At 43.8% G+C, this 22,049-nt stretch overlaps 1 protein-coding gene across 3 annotated transcripts; it reads right to left on the minus strand.

The window, feature by feature from the left end:
* On the minus strand, nucleotides 1-17,380 carry LOC309353360 (HIG1 domain family member 1A, mitochondrial-like). 3 transcript variants are annotated; one of them, XM_081882775.1, is made up of 4 exons: nucleotides 17,281-17,380; nucleotides 10,413-10,520; nucleotides 4,326-4,460; nucleotides 1-1,382 (listed from the first exon to the last, which is right to left on the minus strand). In XM_081882775.1, the coding sequence occupies exons 2-4, from the start codon at nucleotides 10,513-10,515 to the stop codon at nucleotides 1,327-1,329; spliced, it is 294 nt and encodes a 97-aa protein (XP_081738901.1). In that variant the 5' UTR covers nucleotides 10,516-10,520; nucleotides 17,281-17,380; the 3' UTR covers nucleotides 1-1,326. The 3 variants fall into 3 exon arrangements, with proteins under 3 accessions (XP_081738901.1, XP_081738900.1, XP_081738902.1); XM_081882774.1 differs by having other exon boundaries at nucleotides 17,239-17,353; XM_081882776.1 differs by lacking the exon at nucleotides 17,281-17,380 and adding an exon at nucleotides 17,252-17,273.
* Between the last annotated feature and the right edge of the window lie 4,669 nt (nucleotides 17,381-22,049).

A 22,049-nucleotide genomic window follows, 5' to 3' on the forward strand; every position in this document is an offset into this window, starting at 1 on the left:
TTTGTGGGAGAGTACAATTGTTCTCATGTACATATATTTAATAAAACCAGAGTCACTGAATTAGATTTACACTGCATTATTTAACATCACTCAGAACATTATGATATAATCAAGGAATGCAGGCAGCCTGGCAGAATTTTACAGATCTGAAATTCCATTTCAGCCACAGCTGTTAAATCCCATTCATTAGTTGTGAGCAACAGGTTGACGACAGTGCTTAGTGAATTTTTTTTGGGGGGGGGGTATAATCAGCATCACCTGGCTGCTAACAAATACATTTTTTTTTAAAAAAAAACCAGCTTCTTGAAGGGCAAGCAATCTCCCCAACTTCATGCTGAAACACTGAGTGAGCCAGTTCATGGTTCTGCATGGTGAGTATTCTTGACGTCGTCTCCTCCTGCAGTTTTGAGCTGGCGAGGAAGACGGGGGCTGGCTTCAACATTGATGTTTTGGCGTGATGTGATAATCAAGACCTCACCTGCTCAGGGGGAGGATCAGTTGGTGGCAACAACATTTTGGCTAGCTACTGGGGGCGGGCACAACCAAATCTATGAATCCCCTGCCCAGGAGATCTTGTTTCAGCATTCCATGTTTTCCATCAAATGTTGAGAACCATGGTCTGTTTTTTATTTGGCCCTGTTATTTCACTACAAGGGTTTTCTATATCGGGACCCCACCCTGTGCAAACAAGCCGTACAGAAGCCTCTTTAAAATATATGCAATACAAAGTGTGCAATTATTCTTATTATTTTTAAAAAAGAATTCAAGAAACTACAATGCCCTCCGGTGAAAATAAGTGAGTTTTAGAATTTAAGATTGTGTAATAAATAAAAGACAGCAAATAATTTAAACTATGGTAAGAGTTGCTTGTCCACAACATTTGTTCCAAGGGAGTTTAAAGAATTCAGTGAGAGAGAGTTAGATTTTGTGTTCTGCTAAACACTGGTACACCTCTACCAATATTTTCTCGCTTGATTATTTCGCAAAGTAAAGGAACAGCTTCTGAAGAGGCAATTCTGGACCTCTAAGCCACAGAGTGCCTAAGTGCGAGGGATGCATAGCGAAAAAGGGACGGATGCTTCTTTTTTTTTTAAAGTATCAGCTGACGGTGTCACTCAATACAGAGAGAAGAACAGGTTTGAAGTCACTGACAACTTAATGTAGAGCAACACTGGCAGCGTAGAGGTTAACACCGTGCGTGACGTGGACAGAGTTACAGAGCCACTCCCTTGTGCTTGTTATCACTGCAGAGCCATTTCCATGTGAGGTCTATCGCCAGAGAGTACATAAGAACACCAGCACACACAGGTTTCAACTGATGGCTTCCTAGGGCTTGGGCTTGGGCTTGGCCCAGTATTCTTGATACATGGAATAAAGGACACCTGGGAGAAGAAAAGAAAAAGAGGGTTAGGAGTTCATAGAATCATAGAGTTCGAAGGGAGCCTGATGCAGGAATCTCAGCTGAAGCGTCCATGGTAGATGGCCACCCAACCTCTGCTTAAAAACCTCTAAGGAAGGAGAGTCCACAATCTCCAGAGGGAGACCGTTCCAATGTCAACCAGCTGTTACTGTCAGAAAGTTTTTCCTGATGTTTAGTTTAGATCTCCTTTTTTTGTAACTTGAAGCCTTCAATTCAAGTCCTACCCTCCAGAGCAGGAGAAAACAAGCTCAAAGCTATCTTTCTTTTGCTGGAAAGGTAGGCAGCTCAATCCTTTTCTCTTTTGGAATATTTTATTAGTTGAATATAAGATATAATCAAATAGGTAAAGGGACCCCTGACCATTAGGTCCAGTCGTGGCCGACTCTGGGGTTGCGGACCTCATCTCGCTTTATTGGCCAAGGAAGCTGGTGTACAGGTCATGTGGCCAGCATGACTAAGCCGCTTCTGGAAAACCAGAGCAGCGCACGGAAACGTTGTTTACCTTGCTACCGGAGCGGTACCTATTTATCTACTTGCACTTTGATGTGCTTTTGAACTGCTAGGTTGGCAGGAGCTGGGACCGAGCAACGGGAGCTCAGCGCGTCGCAGGGATTCGAACCACCGACCTGATTGGCAAGTCCTAGGCTCTGTGGCTTAACCCACAGCGCCACCTGCGTCTCTTTATAATCAAATACATGCAATCAAATACAGCTTTCCCCTACCCCAACAGCCCCAACTACATCCAGGTAATTACATTAATAACATAGTCATACCACATGTTACATTTGCTTCATGTTACGTTATTTCAGGTTACGTCCCGTGGCGACCTGAAAGTACCGGAAAGGGTTACTTCCAGGTTTCGCCGCTCATGGATGAGCAGAAGCGCTAAATCGCTCTTCACGAATGCACACAAGCACCAAATTGCGCCGCGCACCTGCGCAGATACGGCACTTCAGGTTGCGCTCTTTGCAGGTTGCGAACGGGCCTCCGGAACAGATCCCGTTTGCAACCAGAGGTACCACTGAACAGTCAAATAAAAAATTATTTCCACAGTTGCTGGTTTAAAACAATATCACTCCACATGCTCCCATGTGTCTTAGGTGGTTTAAATGCATGTTCTTTCTTTGATGCATATGTAATAAAGGAGGACCACGTTAAGTAAAACTTATGTAGTTTCTCACATTGCTTTCTTTCACGTACCCCTTCTGTTAAATTTTCCATCAAAATTAATTCCCCGACATAAGCATACCAAACTTCATACAATTTCACGTTTAATGTCTTCCAGTGTCTAGCAACAGCAAGACGTGCTGCAGTTATAAGATGCACAATTAAGTCTTTGTATCTCAAGATTTTGTGCTTCATCTGCAAACATAGAATGCAATGCTATTTTGGGATCTAAACTGATCGACTGAGGTGTAGTTTGTTCCATTTCCTGAAATATTTTTTAACCAGAAGTTTTTAATCAATGGGCGGCAGCTTCATCCTTGTTACAGGACCTATCCCAAACATGAGAAGAGTGCTGGATCAGGCCAATGGCCAATCTAGTCCAGCATCCTGCTCTCACAGTGGCAAAGCAGATGCCTGTGGAAAACCTGCAAGGAGGATTCAAGCCCAAAAGCCCTCTCTCCTCCTGTGGTTTTCAGTAACTGAAGGCAAGTAGCCTTCAATAGTCCTCTTCTCCACAAAACAGTGGACCTCACAACCTAGCAGGCCTATGCCACCCGACCAAGGTAGTCAGATTTAACATAGTGCGTTCCGTTACATGTTCTTACTATGTTAGACCCACATCATCTTGTAGAGTAAATCAACAGGGTGTGTGTCAAGGTATCTGTGCCAGGGATCAGTTTAGCTGTTTCTTGTTTAGGCAATCTTCTCTGCAATCTTCTTTGAAGTGAAGGACACGAGGCAGGTGTTGGTAATGCAGGTGTGCTGTGCACAGGCAAGCTGCCAGCTAGCTCTGCAAAGGCTCATTTTATTAGCACAGTATGCAAAACCAGTCAGATACATTTTGGACTGTGCCCTTTACATCTTCCAATCACGCAATCGTGGGGTGGTACAAAGTTATTTTGGCACCTGTTTCTACCGCGTCATTTTCCCCTTGAACAATGTATGACAGAGGAGACAAAGGTCAAAGACAGACCACAGAGAAAGGTCAGATAGAGGGCATGGTGTTCAGACAGCTGTGGCTTGTCTGCGGGTGGAAGTATGCTCCACACCTGGCGGTCATTCCTTCACTTCTTCTGTCTATCAAGACATACAGTGGTACCTCTGGATGTGAACGGGATCTGTTCCGGAGCCCCGTTCGCATCCTGAGAAGAACACAACCCGCGTTTGTGCATGCCCGGGTCGCGATTCGCTGCTTCTGTGCATGACGTCATTTTGAGCGTCGGCGCATGTGTAAGTGGTGAAACCATTCCATTACTTCCGGGTCGCCGCAGAACGCAAACTGAAAACCCTTAACCTGAAGCATATTTAACCCGAGGTATGACTGTATACATAGACACTGTCAACAATTATGCAATCAAGGGGGATGTTTATTGTGCTGGCCAATGGAGGCAGAGTTAAGATTTAGGAACTGAAGGATTCTTAGATCCTTCAGGGCCCTCCATCATGCCCATGAAAACACCTGCCCAGGCAGAACACAAAGCAGTAAGAGATCCACTTTCATGGAGAGGAAATCATGGAAGCACATATATCCTGATCAGTGACCCAAGTGATCCGCCACCTGATTTTCAGGGCTCTTGTGGCTTCCTTTAGGATCACAGAAAACAGAGTGCCCACGCCAGGACCGGCCCAAATCAAGACACCCTCTCTCAGGGACGTTGGCAAACTGAAAGGTTTGCAGGGAAAGACGACTTGCCGCATACCTGAACAAGACACAAGGCTTTCTGGTTTTGGTACGTACCGCAGGTCATGGCCCCCACAACGAAGCCCTGTGCTGCCACACGCATATGAATCAGATGAACGGACATTTTGGTGTTTCCTCTGTGCTTCAGCTTGTAGAGCCCATAGGCCACCACGGCTGCAAAACCTGAAATGCCTGGAGAAAAGGGGAAGAGAGAGTCAGAAGTGCCTTATAAATTCTATATTTCTTGTATGCCAGTGCAGCCGGCCACTGCAACACCCTCAACAGAACTCCTGATTAAAGTGGCTGGGGTGATGACAACTAGTAGTGCTTGGGATCCCAAAAGTTGCTCAGGTTCATGGAAGATGTCTGCACTGAACATCTCTTTACACCACTCCTCTATACAGTGTCACAAACTGTTTTCGAAAAGTCTTTCAGTTTCAAAAGCAGCTTATCATGTAGTACAAGGCATGTGGAGTCTCAGGGCCACAGGCCAATCTTGGCTCATTAGGCTATTTCTCCAAAGTATCTTTATCACATTGCCCGCTATATACAGAGCTGCTTTTTAAATCCCTTGCTTGTCCTGGAAAGGTGTCTCTCCCCGGTGGAGAGGGTTCTCTGGCTGATCAGTGACGCTAATGCTCCAGTAATTTACAATCTGGCCCACTTTGTGCCAGTGGCAAGTAAGATCAGGAAGAAGAACCTGGACAAAATTGCAGTAAGCTGCAAGGGAGATTTGGAGGTCTAAATAGGAAAATATTGTATGCCGTGTGGAGTCCCCAATCTATGCGTACACCTGCATTTTATGATTTTCACGGTTCAGGCAGTGGCTGTTTTTTTATATACAGTTATATAGTTATATAGTTATTTCTCTGATAGTATTTGTATGGTTTTCCCATGGCCTTTGGCTAGTACAATAAAGCTTATTTACTGACCCAAAGCATGGCAACCCCACATTTGATGTCCCGTGTGACTCCGCCTTCCTGGAACAAGTAGGCTTCACGTTAGGTGTGGGGCAAAAACTGACGTGGCTTTAAAGGAATGATCAGGAGCTTGCAGTGAGCTCTCGATTGTTCCTTGGCTAGGCCAAGAGGCACATGGGAGCATAAAACTGTTGTTAAAATGGAGGGTGTGTGTTTATTTTAGGAGCCATTTCAACTGAAACCACTTCCTCCTACCATAGAGAAACCTGTTTCTGGAGCGTTAAAAGCAGTGTGGCACACTTTGCAAAAGGGCTTTCAAACAACCCCACGACGCGCTCTGAAGTCCCAATATATGGGCTTCAAAATGCAGCATCGCAAGACAGCATAGTATTGTGAGTGGCAAGTATGAGGCCCTGCCAATTTGTCCCACCAGGGGGTGGGGAGATAAGGATCAGGTCCACCAGTCAGAAAAGGTTAAAGGATCCCCCACAAGGATTTAACACCAAGGTCTGCCATCTGAAAAAAAAAGCAAGTCTAAAGCCCATCCCACTCTATTCCTGCTGATGGAATCAGATGGTTGTTTGGATTCCGGCCAAAGTTTAAGAACACCAGTGAAACTTGACTCATTAGAGACTACCGTTAACTACTTCCACGAACAGTGTGCCTTGATATTAACCAGGATATAGAGTCAGATCTGGCCTGAAAAGACTTTACCAATGCTCCATAAACAGTTAGGCTGTGTATCTACAGCAGTGACTACAGGAGGGATAATGACTTGGAGAAGAGCTGTGGTGCATCTGCAGCAGAAAAACCGGACGCCTTCATCTTCCCCAGCTGCAGCAAAACATGTCTCTCCCATATCAGTCCCTACAGCCACAGCAGGCACTGTGACTCTCCAACGGTTTGACTTCACCTCCGAAGGCACACTCTTCCACTGTCTCCTGAGACAGACGGATGCCAGCCATTTCTAGGCGCAGTGTCAGTCCCCAATTTTTAGGGCATCGTGGACCAGGGTGGGGTGGGCTTGTACCAAAGCAATTTGAAAATCAAGAAAAGAGAACCTAGCACCAAAGTTGATATTTAAAGATGAACAAGGAAGAATTTTGGCGATTGAAATCCAAACACAAGGAGAAAAATTTTTGATAGTAGGAGTATATGCACCAAATGAGGGGAAAGCGGAATTTTACAAAAAGCTGCATGAGATAATGTTGGATCATATAGACTACACTAACATCATTTTGATGGGAGATATGAATGGAGTCGTCTCTACACATATGGATAAGTCACAAAACCAAAATTTGACTAAAGATGGCAGACTACCTAAATCTTTTTTTGAACTGACAGACAATATGGACTTGATCGACATTTGGAGGACCAAAAACCCACTAGGTAAAGAAGGGACTTTCTTTTCTGAGGCTCACCTATCATGGACAAGAATTGACCAAATTTGGATAACTAGAGGGCTGGCCCCTAAGACAAAAAAAATAGAGATCTGCCCTAAAACCTGCTCCGACCATAACGCATTGAAAATGGATCTGAGACTTGTGCCAGCTGGATCCTTCAGATGGAGAATGAATGACACTTTGTTCAGAGATCAGGAGATTGTGAAGAAGGCCCAAAAAACGTTGAAGGATTATTTTGAAATCAATATGAATACCCCGGTGGACAAGAGAACAATCTGGGACGCAAGCAAAGCTGTAATGAGGGGGTTTCTGATTCAACAAAATTCTATTAAGAAAAAACTCTGGAATGGGAAAAGAGATAAGATTTTAGAGAAGATACGAGAGGGTGAAAAAAGACTTAGACTTAACCCAAAGTCAAAAGAAGTGTTAAGAGAAATTAAGTTCCATCAAGCACAATACGCCAAATTGATAAACCAAGAAGTAGAATGGAAAATTAAACAAATGAAACAAAGATCTTTTGAATCAGCAAACAAATGTGGAAAATTATTAGCATGGCAGCTGAAAAAGAGACACAAATTGAATTCTATTACCAACTTGGAGGTTGATGGAGAAAGTATTCAGAAACCAGAAGAAATTAGAAAGTGTTTCCAGAGATATTTCAAAAAACTGTTTACTCAAGGTCCACAGGCGGAGGAGGAGATTATTCAATTTTTAAAAAGTAACGGATTGAAAAAATTATCCCAAGATAAACAAACAACCCTGAATTACAGAATAACACAGCAGGAAATAGAAAGTGCCATTCAGAACATGCAATTGGGGAAATCCCCAGGCCCAGATGGACTCACCTCCAAATATTACAAGGTTTTAAAAGATTATTTGATTCAACCATTAGTGGAGGTGTGTAACCAAATTATGGAGGGGAAGGGGGCTCCGGAATCGTGGAAAGAAGCATTCATCACTTTGATACCAAAATTGGAATCTGAAAAGACTCAACTCAAGAATTATCGTCCTATTTCACTCCTGAATGTGGATTACAAAATTTTTGCTGACATTCTGGCAAGTAGATTTAAAAAAGTTCTGAATGAAGTAATTCATAAAGACCAAGCAGGCTTTCTCCCTGGTAGACATCTGTCTGACAACACTAGGAACATTATAGATGTTCTGGAGCTACTACAGACAAATTTGAACACAAGAGCTGTATTAATTTTTATAGATGCAGAGAAGGCCTTTGACAATATATCTTGGAAATTTATGAAGAGAAATTTGGAAGGGATGGGAGTGGGAGGGGCGTTTCAAAATGGTATAGAAGCAATCTATTCAGAGCAAAAAGCTAAATTGATAGTGAATAATGTGGTGACAGAAGAGTTCAGAATTGAAAAAGGAACACGACAGGGGTGCCCCCTATCACCCCTGCTATTTATCTCGGTCCTGGAGGTACTGCTGAACTTGATTAGAAAGGATCGGGAGGTACAAGGAATACAGGTCGGAGGTAAACAATACAAGTTGAAGGCCTTTGCAGATGATTTGGTTTTAACACTACAGGAGCCAGAATCTAGTACTAAAAGAGCCTTAGAATTAATTTATGAGTTTGGTCAGGTGGCAGGATTCAAGTTGAACAAACAAAAAACAAAGGTTTTGGCGAAAAATCTGACTTCTTTAGAAATAGATGAGTTTCAGAAAGAAACGGAGTTAAATGTGGCTAAAAAAGTGAAATACCTGGGGGTGAATTTGACCGGGAAAAACTTGAATTTATTCAAAGATAATTATGAAAAATGCTGGATTGAAATTAAAAAGGATTTAGAAATCTGGTCAAGACTAAAACTTACCTTGTCGGGAAGAATTGCAGCTGTAAAGATGAATGTATTGCCAAAGATGTTATTCTTGTTTCAAACCCTGCAGATCGTGGATAGAGTGGAGTGTTTTGGAAAGTGGCAGAAGGATATTACGAAATTTGTCTGGCAGGGCAAAAGGCCCCGGATAAAACTTAAAATACTAACAGATGCTAAAGAAAGAGGGGGGTTTGCCCTGCCGGACTTAAGGTTATACTATGAGGCAGCATCCTTCTGCTGGCTGAAGGATTGGTTTCTACTAGAAAACACTGATGTCCTAGATCTGGAAGGGTTTAACAATGCTTTTGGATGGCATGCATATTTGTGGTACGACAAGGTAAAGGTACATAAATTGTTCAAGAGCCATATTGTCAGGAAAGCTTTGTTTAATGTCTGGACTAGATACAAGGACTTATTTGAAAATAAGACACCGAGGTGGTTGTCACCAACGGAGGCGAAGACCACCAAAGTACTTAACATGGAGAGTGGTTGGGCTAAATATTGTGAGATAATAGAAAAAGTTGGAGATAATTGGAAGCTGCAGAGTTTAGAAAAAATAAAGGACAAGGTGCGAGACTGGTTTCTCTATGCCCAAATTCAAGAGATGTTTAAAAAAGATAAAAAGATTGGTTTCCAGGTGGAAAAATCAAAATTAGAGACAGAACTACTTGAACCTAAGACGAAAGTGCTCTCAAGAATGTATAACTTGCTGCTTAAATGGAATACACAAGATGAGTTAGTTAAATCAGCTATGATTAAATGGGCTCAAGACATTGGTTACAACATCATGTTTGAAGACTGGGAAAGGTTATGGAACACCGATATGAAATTCACGGCATGTAGTGCCTTGAAAGAAAACATTATGAAAATGATATATAGGTGGTACATGACCCCAGTCAAACTTGCAAAGATTTACCATTTGTCTGATAAAAGGTGTTGGAAGTGTAAGGAAGCTGAAGGAACGTTCTTTCACCTCTGGTGGACATGCCCGAAGGTGAAGGCATTCTGGGAAATGGTTTATAATGAGTTGAAAAAGGTATTTAAGTATACCTTTACTAAGAAACCAGAGGCCTTTCTCCTGGGCATTGTGGGCCAGAGAGTGACAAAGAAGGATAGAACTTTCTTTTTATATGCAACTACAGCAGCAAGAATTCTATTGGCTAAATATTGGAAGGTACAGGAGCTACCCACGCTGGAAGAGTGGCATACGCAGCTGATGGACTATATGGAACTGGCCGAAATGACTGGCAGAATCCGAGACCTGGGAGAAGAGGCAGTGGAAGAGGACTGGAAAAAATTTAAGGACTATTTACAAAAACATTATAAGTTATGTGAATGTTGAGAATTTGTTAAGTTTTTAGACAACAAGCTTCAGATTTCAAATTTTTGATATTGCTGAATTTAAGTTCTGATGATGAAATGACTAAAGTCTAGGGTAAAGTTTCTATATTGAGGACTGTTGGAATTGGGAACTAACAATATTTCCCCTAAACCTAATATACAATTGAGGAAAGTACAAAACACAGGAAACAAGGTATTAATTTGCTGTAACTTTATTTTATTGAAAAAGATGCAGGGGATGGAAGATGTGGGGAAGTCCAGTAGATCATGAAAAATTGTTTTGTAAAGTAAGATCTCTTTTTTGCTTATAACCTTTTTCCTTTTCCTTCTGTAAAACTGCCTTTGTTGAATAACTGACGATGTATCTGACCTTGGAAAAAAGCAAATAAAAACATTATTATAAAAAAAAAAAAAAATGAAAATCAAGAAAAGGGCCAATTTAAAACAAGTGAGTCACTGACAATTGTACAAATCTGACCACTAAATCGTGTTAAATCTACAGCTATATGAGAGAGTTATATACATCAGTATGTACTGACTTTTTGCCCTGTAGACATTTAGGACTGTACCTCCTATATTCCCAACCAAAACACTATGAGGGCAATTGTGTGTCTCAAAAAGAGGGTAATTGCAAGTGTCAGAGGGGCTTACCAATTGGGACAAATGGAGACTCCCGGGATTTTCTTATTAGTTTTGAGGTTTGGCTGTCGTCTGTTTCATAGGTAGGGAGTGGACTTTCTGAATTGGATGCCATGATAACTTCAAGGAAAGAAGAGAACACACATTTTAAAACAACAACAACAACAACAACAGATTCATGCCCTAACTCAATTTTTCCATTAAGAGGATATTGGCTTTTGAATTTGCTATAATAAATTATATATAAACACGTAACACTGTCATTCAAATATCAGATATACAGTCAGACCACAGCTCCTGAACGCCTCCGTTTTGGAATATTTTGGCTCCCAAATGCCCAAAACCCAGAAGTAAATGTTCCAGTTTTTGAATGTTTTTTGGAAGCCGAACACACGAAGCTACTGCAACCAATCAGAAGCTGTGCCTCGGTTGTCAAACATTTCGGAAGCCAAATAGGCTTCCAGAACGGATTACATCTGACAACCAAGGTTTGACTGTATGAAAGAATATAATTTTTTTTATTTTCTTTATTATTTAACAACATGTCCCTCTTGGTAGTAAAAAAACAACCCTCAAGTGGTTTACAAGAGGAGTAAAACAATACATATATTTTTATAAAGACAACAATTCAAAACATTTTTAAAACAGTAGAATCGGCCACAAGCAAAAAAAAAACAATCATGAGTGTTCTACAAATCTAAGTTTGTCCAAACAAAAATGGTATATAGAAGGCACCACAAATAATACAGTGAAGGCACCTGGCCAACATGCAAGGAGTTTCAAAGCATAGGTGCTGCCATACTAAATGATCCTTTTCTTACGAATTAAACAAGGATTATGTGACACCTATTAACAGTGCCAATCTCGCAGATCGAAGCAGTCAAGGCAGGACGTATGTATGCGGTAAGGTGATCTCACAGGCTAAGTTATCAATACTAACCATCCAATAAAGGTTATAGTTTAAAGACAAGGCAAAAGCACTGAAGTTGGCCACAGAATCGTAGACTTGGAAGGAACAACGAGGGTTATCTAGTCCAGCCGTCTGCAATGCAAGAATCTCTTGCCCAACATGGGGTTCAAACCTATGATCCTAAGATTAATAGTCTTATGCCCTACCAACTAAGCTACACACTATGGCACCAGGAGAGCTGAGGGCCAGATGGGAGTGGCCTGGAGGGCCTCATCCAGGTCTTCAGTTCCCCAGACCCACTAGCCTTTAATTTGAACTCAGCCTGATCTTTTATTTCCCTTCCCTTCTCTCTCCCCCCCCCCTTTTATGAATATTACCCGCTCTGAGACCCCACAGCTAATTCTCCCCTGGCCTCCTTGCTGGCACAAGTAGGACAAATTCAGCCAGCTAGCCCTGGTGATTATCTAATGCTTATTAGATGGATTTCCCCTAAATTGATTTCTGAATTTTATTGTTGTTCATGTCTTTATACTGTGTTTTTATGCTGCTTCTACAATAGAATGTTTTAAATCTGTTGTTAGCCACCCTAAGCCCGGTTTTCTGAACCAGGAAGGGCGGGGTATAAATTAAAAAATTATTATTTATTATTAAAGGGAAGATTAATTTAACCCAGGCATAGGCAAACTCGGCCTGCCAGCTGTTTTCGGACTACAACTCCCATCATCCCTGACCACTGGTACTGTTAGCTAGGGATGATGGGAGTTGTAGTCCCAAAACAGCTGGAGGGCCGAGTTTGGGCATGCCTGATTTAACCACTCCTCACCCAATACACTGGGAGAGTTATATCCCTGGACTATGGGGAAATGTTTGGAAGGTAGGTACTTGCAGAGCCCATCCCCCTTCCGTATCCGGTCACACAACACCGGATCCTTATTTCTAGCTGCCTGATTCTTCCAGACCCTTCACTAGTTATCATGGAAGACCCAAATCTGTTACTGTTTTAAAGAAATGGCTACCTTATCGCATACCAGGCCCCCTTATCTCAGGCTGTCCTCTCATACAGAGAAAGCTTGCATAGCTCCAGCTGCTTGCCCTTGAATATATTCAAAAGTATCTGCGTATATAGCTGCTTATTGTGTCTCTTCAGAACGTTCTGCTCTGAGCTTGACCCCCACAATCTGCAGGGATGCAGGGAGGGAAGCAAGAGATATCCGCTGCCCTTTTTGCCCCTGGAGCAATCAGTCGCTCCCAACAGAGACAGCGGAATTATTTGACCTCCAAGGACTCGGTTCATTGATGCAGGAACACCAGAGTTACAAAGGCAGGTTAGAGATTCACTCCTTACGAGGGAGTCACACCACCAGGTTTCATTCGGGAAAAGTCTCCCTTACCAGAAGTCTTACACCAGGGGTTGGCAACCTATAATAATAATAATAATAATAATAATTTATTTATACCCCGCCCATCTGGCTTGGCCTCCCCAGCCACTCTGGGCAGCTTCCATAGAAACAAAAAATACAGTAAAATATCACACATTAAAAACTTCCCTGAACAGGGCTGCCTTCAGATGTCTTTTGAATGTCAGGTAGTTGTTTATCGCTTTGACATCTGCTGGAAGGGCGTTCCACAGGGTGGGCGCCACTACCGAGAAGGCCCTCTGCCTGGTTCCCTGTAGCTTTGCTTCTCGCAATGAGGGAACCGCCAGAAGGCCCTCGGCGCTGGACCTCAGCGTCCGGGCAGAATGATGGGGGTGGAGACGCTCCTTCAGGTATACTGGACCGAGGCCATTTAGGGCTTTAAAGGTCTGTACCAACACTTTGAATTGTGCTCGGAAACGTACTGGGAGCCAGTGTAGGTCTTTCAAGACTGGTGTTATATGGTCTCGGCGGCCGCCCCCAGTCCCCAGTCTAGCTGCCGCATTCTGAATTAGTTGTAGTTTCCGAGTCACCTTCAAAGGTAGCCCCACATAGAGTGCATTGCAGTAGTCCAAGCGGGAGATAACCAGAGCATGCACCACTCTGGCAAGACAGTCTATGGGCAGGGAGGGTCTCATGCTGAGTACCAGCTGGAGCTAGTAAACAGCTGCCCTGGACACGGACTTGACCTGTGCCTCCATGGACAGCTGTGAGTACAAAATGACTCCCAGGCTGCGCACCTGGTCCTTCAGGGGCACAGTTACCCCATTCAGGACCAGGGAGACCTCCACACCTGCCCGGGACGTCCCCCCAAAACAGTACTTCTGTCTTGTCAGGATTCAACCTCAATCTGTTAGCCGCCATCCATCCTCCAACCGCCCATGGGCCACAAGGAGCCCATGGGGGCCGTTTAACTGGCCCATAGACCCCTGCCGCCCACTTGGTTGGCTCCCGTGCGCCACACTAAACTGCAAGCAGAGCGGGGACCGCCTTCCGCGACACTGGCCAGCTTCCCATTGGTGGCAGGAAGCTGCGCACCCCTGACCATTAGGTCCACTCGTGGCCAACTCTGGGGTTGCGGCACTCATCTCGCTTTATTGGCCGAGGGAGCCAGCGTACAGCTTCCGGGTCATGTGGCCAGCATGACTAAGCCGCTTCTGACGAACCAGAGCAGCGCACGGAAACGCCATTTCCCTTCCCGCCGGAGCGGTACCTATTTATCTACTTGCACTTTGACATGCTTTCGAACTGCTAGGTTGGCAGGAGCAGGGACCGAGCAACGGGAGCTCACCCCGTCATTGCGGGGATTCGATCCGCTGACCTTCTGATTGGCAAGTCATAGGCTCTGTGGTTTAACCCACAGTGCCACCCACGTCCCGACCCCATCGTACACCAACTTTAAATAAGCTTTTGTTGCTACACACAGGGTTTCTCCCACTACTTCTTCTGAGGACACAAAGTTCCCATGACCTTCAGCTGTTTTAGCAGTCCATCCTGTTTGCGTCACCTGCCCCCTTAATCTTTGTTCCAGTTGCATCAGAACTTCACTGCATGCTCCTTCCGGGTGTGAGTGTCTCCAATTGCATCATCACAGAAATGCCGGCTTTCCTGGCTATACAAACTCCAAGTCTCCGCTCTGCAACTTGCCAGCTACTCCCAAAACCACGTGGCTAGACTCATTTTACAATAGCAGTGACTTTAGCAACTTCAGTCACTCCCATTTCCTCCTCCAGCACTTCACTTACCGTATTTTTTGCTCTATAAGACGCACCAGACCACAAGACGCACCTAGTTTTTGGAGGAGGAAAACAAGAAAAAAAAATATTCTGAATCTCAGAAGCCAGAACAGCAAGAGGGATCGCTGCGCAGTGAAAGCAGCAATCCCTCTTGCTGTTCTGGCTTCTGGGATAGCTGCGCAGCCTGCGTTCGCTCCATAAGACGCACACACATTTCCCCTTACTTTTTAGGAGGGGAAAAGTGAGTCTTATAGAGCAAAAAATACAGTAACTCCTTTTCCCAATTCTTTCCTTTCTACTGCCCCTAAAAAAGGTGGACCATGAAGAGCTTGGGTGGGGGGGGGGAATGAGAGTCATTTTAAGCAAAGAGTCCTTTATTTTCTTGTCTCAGACAAGATCCTTAAGAATCTACCCTTTAAAGTATCCCTCAAATGAGAATCTGTAGATGGAGGTGGGGAGATTACTCCCCAGGCTAGTTCTTCATTCAACCTCCTGTAAGAGGAAACAATGAGTGGTTTCCGAAAGAAGATGCCAGAAAGAATTTCTAGACACCAAAGCTATTGCTTATCGAAGACTATAAAATTATTAGTATTAATTGAAAGCATTAGTCGCCCTTTTTGCCACAGCAACTCAAAGGAACGCACATTACAACATTCCACCCGCTCTAAAAGGATTGTTAATAGCAAAAGGCCTAGTTAAAATGGGATGGTTTTTTGCCCAGATTATCTTGGAAGTCACAATTATATCACTGGCTGCCTGGCATTTTAGGAAGGGTCCAGAGGGGGAAAGGATAAACGGGACTTTACAAAGCGCTGCTGCATGATGGGTGGCTATCGACTCCAGGCGCCCCCATCTACAATTTCAGTTAATATTTAAATCTTAGAATAGCTTTGGAAGTGGATATAGGCCGTAGGGTTAGAAGTAGAAGATAGTGTATTTTAAAACAGTATTATTTGTAAGTGATAAAATGTGAAGATTTTTACGGTTAAAGTAAGCGCGATTTTTAAAAATGGTTAGAAATTATAATATATGTAAACTGCTAAGGATGAGGTAAAATGAAAATCAGATGGGAGGGCTTGGGGAAGCCCACCTAACAATGTTTAGAAAAAATAAGGACAAGACAAGAATTTGTTTGTTTTTCCCATTTGTGTTGTTTTATTTGTGTTATAAAATGAATAAAATCTTTGGAGGGGGAATCTACAATTTCAGAAATACTTTCTGGGGCCTCCTGCCCTCCCGCCCTTTCCCAGCAGCGACTCCAGAACTCCAGCATGTGGTTGTGATTAATGGGCTGGACTTGGGGGGGGTGGCGGCCACGGGTTCAACTCCTGCCTGGCCCTGAAGCTCCAAGGGTGACCTTGGCCTCTCTCTGAGCCTCCTGGCCTACCTGGCAGGGAAAACGGGGAAGCTAAACCACCTGGGGGGGGGGGAGAAGGCAAGGCATGTATTTTAATGTTGTACTTTAATCTCCACCCCCATCATTCTGCCCGGACGCTGAGGTCCAGCTCCGAGGGCCTTCTGGCGGTTCCCTCCTTGCGAGAAGCAAAGCTACAGGGAACCAGACAGAGGGCCTTCTCGGTGGTGGCGCCAACGCTTTGGAACGCCCTCCCACCAGATGTCAAAGAGATAAATAACCGCCTGACATTCAGAAGACACCTGAAGGCAGCCCTGTTTAGGGAAGTTTTCAATGTGTGACATCTTAGTGTATTTTTTGGTCTTTGTGGAAGCCGCCCAAAGCGGCTGGGGAAACCCAGCCAGATGGGCGGGGTACAAATAATAAATTATTATTTTTATTATTATAATCTTGTTTTTAAGTTATATTTCAATCAATTGTTTTTATACCTGGTGTTAGCTGCCCTGAGCCTGGTGTTGGCTGGGGAGAGAGGGGTATAAATAAAACTTATTATTATTATTGAGGGGAGAGAGGAGTATAAATAAAAAATTATTATTATTATTATTGAGGGGAGAGAGGGGCATAAATAAAAAATTATTATTATTATTGAGGGGAGAGAGGAGTATAAATAAAACTTATTATTATTATAGAGGGGAGAGAGGGGTATAAATAAAATTATTATTATTATTATTATAGAGGGGAGAGAGGGGAATAAATAAAAAGTTATTATTATTATTATTATTATTATTGAGGGGAGAGAGGAGTATAAATAAAACTTATTATTGTTATTATTATTATTATTATAGAGGGGAGAGAGGGGTATAAATAAAACTTATTATTGTTATTATTATTATTATTATAGAGGGGAGAGAGGGGTATAAATAAAACTTATTATTGTTATTATTATTATTATTATAGAGGGGAGAGAGGGGTATAAATAAAACTTATTATTGTTATTATTATTATTATTATAGAGGGGAGAGAGGGGTATAAATAAAACTTATTATTGTTATTATTATTATTATTATAGAGGGGAGAGAGGGGTATAAATAAAACTTATTATTGTTATTATTATTATTATTATTATTATAGAGGGGAGAGAGGGGTATAAATAAAACTTATTATTGTTATTATTATTATTATTATAGAGGGGAGAGAGGGGTATAAATAAAACTTATTATTGTTATTATTATTATTATTATAGAGGGGAGAGAGGGGTATAAATAAAATTTTATTATTATTATTATTATTATAGAACAGCCAAAGGAAACTTTGCAAAAATAAAGTTTCACCCCGTCAGTCAGATTAAAACCTTTTTTATTATTATTAAAGCAGGCTCCCCCTCCCCGAAAACAACCCCCCTAGGGAGGCCCCAACCCCTCACCTCAGCAGCCGCTCTGACCCCGAAGGAGACCCTGCAACTCACGCGCGTCACTGCCGCCTCCGAACCGGCTTTCTGGCGAGCTCGGCCGCTGCGCATGCGCCTGCCTTCCCCTTCGCCCCGCCCCTTCCGGCCCCGGCGCCGGGAAGACCGCGACTCCCAGAAAGCACCGCGCCGCCCCGAGTTCCCCATTGGTGCACGTGACCCGGATGCACCTCCCCGTTTCGCAACTGGCTGCTTTTTTCCCACTCCCCTTTGGGTTTCAGTGTCAATCACCGTATCCCGCGGCCAATCAAGGGGAAGGAGGGCGGTTACGCAAGGCCGGCGCGGGTTTCTTAATGGAAGGGGATTGAAGGGCAAAGGGAGGGGCTTCCTCTCCACTCGCCCCTCCCTCCCTGGAGGAGAGGAGGGGGCAGTGCGGTGCAATGGTTAGCGCGGCTGACTAGGAAGCCAGGGTTCAAACCCAGCGTCAGCCATGAAGCCCCCAGGGTGATTTTTTTAAAAAAAAGATATTTATTAAGGTTTTACAAAGAGGAAAAAAAATTACAGAAGGAAAAAGTAGAATAAAAAAAGTACAAAAATACATGGGGGGGGAAAAGATACAAAATATAGAAAAAGTAAATAAAAAAAACAGTTAAAAACAAATCAATCTTTTCAAATCTTATATTTCATTTACTTGTTTCCCTGACCTCCTCGCACTTCCCTTTTTTTAAAATAAATTTTAATTAAATTTTCTTTTACAAATTAATCAACACAATCCTATTCTCAAATTTCCAGTTTTTTGTACTTTTTTTGTACACCAGCTCCTCCACCAATCATCCATATTTTCTATTCATTTTTCATGTCTTGTATTGCCAGTTAATACTAACTTATCGTTTCTATTTTTTTTACAATACATCTTTAGCAATCACAAAGCCTCTTTAAAACCGACTAACGTCTGTACATCACATATGTTTTCCATAAAATCCGTAAACTTTCCCCAGTCCTCTATGAATTTGTGATCCTTTTGATATCTAATTTCCCCAGTCATTTTGTCCAATTCTGCGTAGTCCATAAGTTTCATTCTCTACTCTACAAGTGTCGGTAGTTCCTCTTGTTTCCATTTTTGGGCCATTAGTATTCTTGCCGCTGTTACTGCATATTACAGCGCACCTCCCTTTTTTGTATTCCCATTCACATGGTTGATTCAGCAAATCCTTTCCCTCTTTGTTTTAATCTTACTTCTATATCTTAACATATAGGGTGATTTTGAGCTGGCTACATGCATTCATTTTCTCTCTCATATTCTAATCTACCTCACAGGGTTGTTGCTGTTTCTTTGTTTATTAAATTGGTTCTTGTTTTATCAGGTATTTTGTGTTCTCGTTTTGTACAGTGGTACCTTGCCAACAATGGGACATGGGTGGTGCTGTGGGTTAAACCACAGAGCCTAGGACTTGCCGGTCAGAAGGTCGGCGGTTCGAATCCCCGCGATGAAATGAGCTCCTGTTGCTCGGTCCCTGCTCCTGCCAACCTAGCAGTTCGAAAGCACGTCAAAGTGCAAGTAGATAAATAGGTACCGCTCTGGCAGGAAGGAAAACGGTGTTTCTGTGTGCTGCTCTGGTTCACCAGAAGCGGCTTAGTCATGCTGGCCACATGACCCGGAAGCTGTACGCCGGCTCTCTCAGTGATACGGATCGGGAAGGGGGGGGGTACCTCCTCTTCCCCCCCCTCTCCCGTGAACGACCGAGGCGATGACCTCAAGAGTATCCACCGCCAGTCCCCCTCACAGTTGCACAAGCACCACACTTCTCCCAGAAAACCCCTCTTTCCCTTCTTTCTTCCACGAGCGAAATAAGCTCAAATATATGAATATATTCTCCTATCTCTTCCTATGGCTATTTGCGCTCCATACTTAGAACGAGTAGACCGGGCGCTCCTGTATCTCCGCTTATTCCTATGGCTGCGTCTTAGCCAATCACAACCATGCATTCGTCCTGCAGGAGCTAGCTCAGGGAGCTCTTGCACGCCTCATTGAACCTACTGACAAGCTGCTGACGGCCCCCCACTGTGAGAACAATGGATCCGAAACCAGAGACCTCGTAAAACTGTCAAAATGTATCCATTCTTGCTACAATGTGTCCATTTTGTTTCCGCTTTTGATCACCAATACGGAATAGGTCAGAAGGCATAGGAAACCTTTAGAAATTGACATAAAATCAACCATAACTCCGATTTCTTTGCTCTTGGTGTCATTCAACTCAGCTCCCTTCGCACTCCATGATATGATCCCTACTTCCATAATCCCCAGAGCGACAGGGCACGTACACAGGAACTTCTTAATCCTGTCGGATCACCTCCCATAACCCTTCCTCCGGGCAATACCAGGTGGCAGACGATGCATATCTCTGGCCCTTTGTCCTGCCACCACCGGTACTTGATAAATGTTTACCTATGTGTATCTCTCGCTCTACATATTTCCCCCTCCCTTATCTCAAATGTTAATTAGTGTAACCCCACCTTTTCTCTGAGATATTCGTGACGTGTGTAATGTATTCATGATGAAATCCATGAAACCCAACCTTCCCATAATGAATTCATGACGTTTCATGCACTGTATTCTGGGACTTGGAGGGAACTTTTAAAAGTTTATGTCGCCCCATTCTCGGGGTTCAATCTCGTCTTGAACCTGTTGGCCAATAAACTTGGATCTTCGTACTTTGCTCCTGCGTCCGGCTGAGCTTCTTTTTCTTCCGCAAAGACCCACGGACTTTGGTCCGATTGGCTGGGTGGCAGGGTAAATACGCACCCAGATTTTCCGTAACACTCAGCCTATAGAGTGAGATGAGCGCCGCAACCCCAGAGTCGGTCACGACTGGACCTAATGGTCAGGGGTACCTTTACCTTTACCTTGCCAACAAAGGTCCGTACAGTGGTACCTCGGGTTAAGTACTTAATTCGTTCCGGAGGTCTGTTCTTAACCTGAAACTGTTCTTAACCTGAAGCACCACTTCTAATGGGGCCTTCTGCTGCTGCTGTGCTGCCGGAGCACGATTTCTGTTCTCATCCTGAAGCAAAGTTCTTAACCCGAGGTACTATTTCTGGGTTAGCGTAGTCTGTAACCTGTAGCATATGTAACCCAAGGTACCACTGTATAGTTAAAGTAGTGTATAGTTTTCCCAGTAGTGATGTATGGAAGTGAGAGCTGGACCATAAAGAAGGCTGATCACCGAATAATGGATGCTTTTGAATTTTGGTGCTGGAGGAGACTCTTGAGAGTCCCATGGACTGCAAGAAGATCCAACCTCTCCATTCTGAAGGAAATCAGCCCTGAGTGCTCACTGGAAGGACAGATCCTGAAGCTGAGGCTCCAAGACTTTGGCCACCTCATGAGAAGAGAAGACTCCCTGGAAAAGACCCTGATGTTGGGAAAGATGGAGGGCACAAGGAGAAGGGGACGACAGAGGACGAGATGGTGGGACAGTGTTCTTGAAGCTACCAGCATGAGTTTGACCAAACTGCGGGAGGCGGTGGAAGACAAGAGTGCCTGGCGTGCTCTGGTCCAGGGGGTCACGAAGAGTCCGACACGACTAAACAACTAAACAACAAACCTCGGGTTACGACAAGGGTTGCGCACCACGCCGAACCCGGGAGTATTGAACTCGTTTTGGGTTTCGGTGCTCGCGCATGCACAGAATCACTAAATCGCGCTTTGCGCATGCGCAGAAGTACCTATTTGCAACCTGTGCATGTGCAGCGGTGCGGGTTGCGAATGTGCCTCCGGCATGGATCACGTTCGCAACCCGAGGTTCCACTGTACTTTTCTGGCGAGAACTGCTCCGAGTTTGCGTGAGGGGGTCGTTGGCAATCTGGGTTTGCTTGTTATGTTATGCATTCTGTATTAATATGTGACCGTCGGATAAATTAGGGCGGTATATAAATGTAATAATTGTCTGGAAGTCCTGGGCTGCCCAGACGACAATATTGCACCCCAAAAGTTGGCTACCTGTGCAAAAGATCCGCAGGAGGGAGGGTCTCTCCATCTTTCCCCTCCCTGCAAAATCCAGACACCCCCTCCAAGTTGGGGCTGCAAAACTAAGTGTACCAAAGGTAAGATTTTTTTAAAAAACAGGGCGATCCCTTTCCCCACCCGCTTACAGTCAACAATGGGAAAGGGAGAGAACAAGCAAATTGTGGCAATATCTCTTCATAAAGTGCCATGAACGTTTAACCAAGGCCATGTCCAAAGTCCATTTCGGGGGCCTAATCCAGCGCCTGTGGCAGTTTATTTCCTGGGGTAAAATCCTTAAAAAAGCTCAACAACTTTGGGGTAGAATCCTAAAAATGGTCAACAACTTTGGTTGGCCCTTTGGTTGGCCACTTCACTTCGCTTCTGAACCCGGAAGGGCGGGGTATAAATAAAAATTTATTATTTATTACATAAAATCAAACCAAAAGCAATAAGCCAATAACACCCCCCCCCCAAAAAGCCACATTCTAAAACTTCTCTATACAGGGCTGCCTTCAGATGTCTTCTAAAGTCACCTGGCTTTTCCTTGACATCTGGTGGGAGGGTGTTCCACAGGGCGGGCGCCACCACCGAGAAGGCCCTCTGCCTGGTAGTCATTGATAGCTCTCTCTCCTCCAGGAACTCCAGAATCACAGAACGGTAAAGTTGGAAGAGACCCTAAGGATCATCTAGTCCAACGCAGGAATATGCAGTTGTCCCAGTGAAGATTGAATCTGCAACCTTGGCATTTTCAGCACCATGCTCTAACCAGCTAAGCTGTGCAGGCAGACTTCTCCAGTCTTCTTTCAAAGCTGCCCAAGTTGGA

Source organism: Podarcis melisellensis, assembly GCF_964234715.1.
Source record: "Podarcis melisellensis genome assembly, chromosome: 12".
Taxonomy (NCBI): domain Eukaryota; kingdom Metazoa; phylum Chordata; class Lepidosauria; order Squamata; family Lacertidae; genus Podarcis; species Podarcis melisellensis.

What these genes read in the sequence shown, in the direction of transcription:
- LOC309353360 (XM_081882775.1), bottom strand. Translation starts at nt 10,515, where the DNA reads ATGGCATCCAATTCAGAAAGTCCACTCCCTACCTATGAAACAGACGAC. An exon ending in GTCTCCATTTGTCCCAATTG is followed by an intron (nt 4,461 to 10,412) that starts GTAAGCCCCTCT and finishes CCTTTTCTCCAG; the next exon opens with GCATTTCAGGTTTTGCAGCC. An exon ending in TGTGGGGGCCATGACCTGCG is followed by an intron (nt 1,383 to 4,325) that starts GTACGTACCAAA and finishes TTCTTCTCCCAG; the next exon opens with GTGTCCTTTATTCCATGTAT.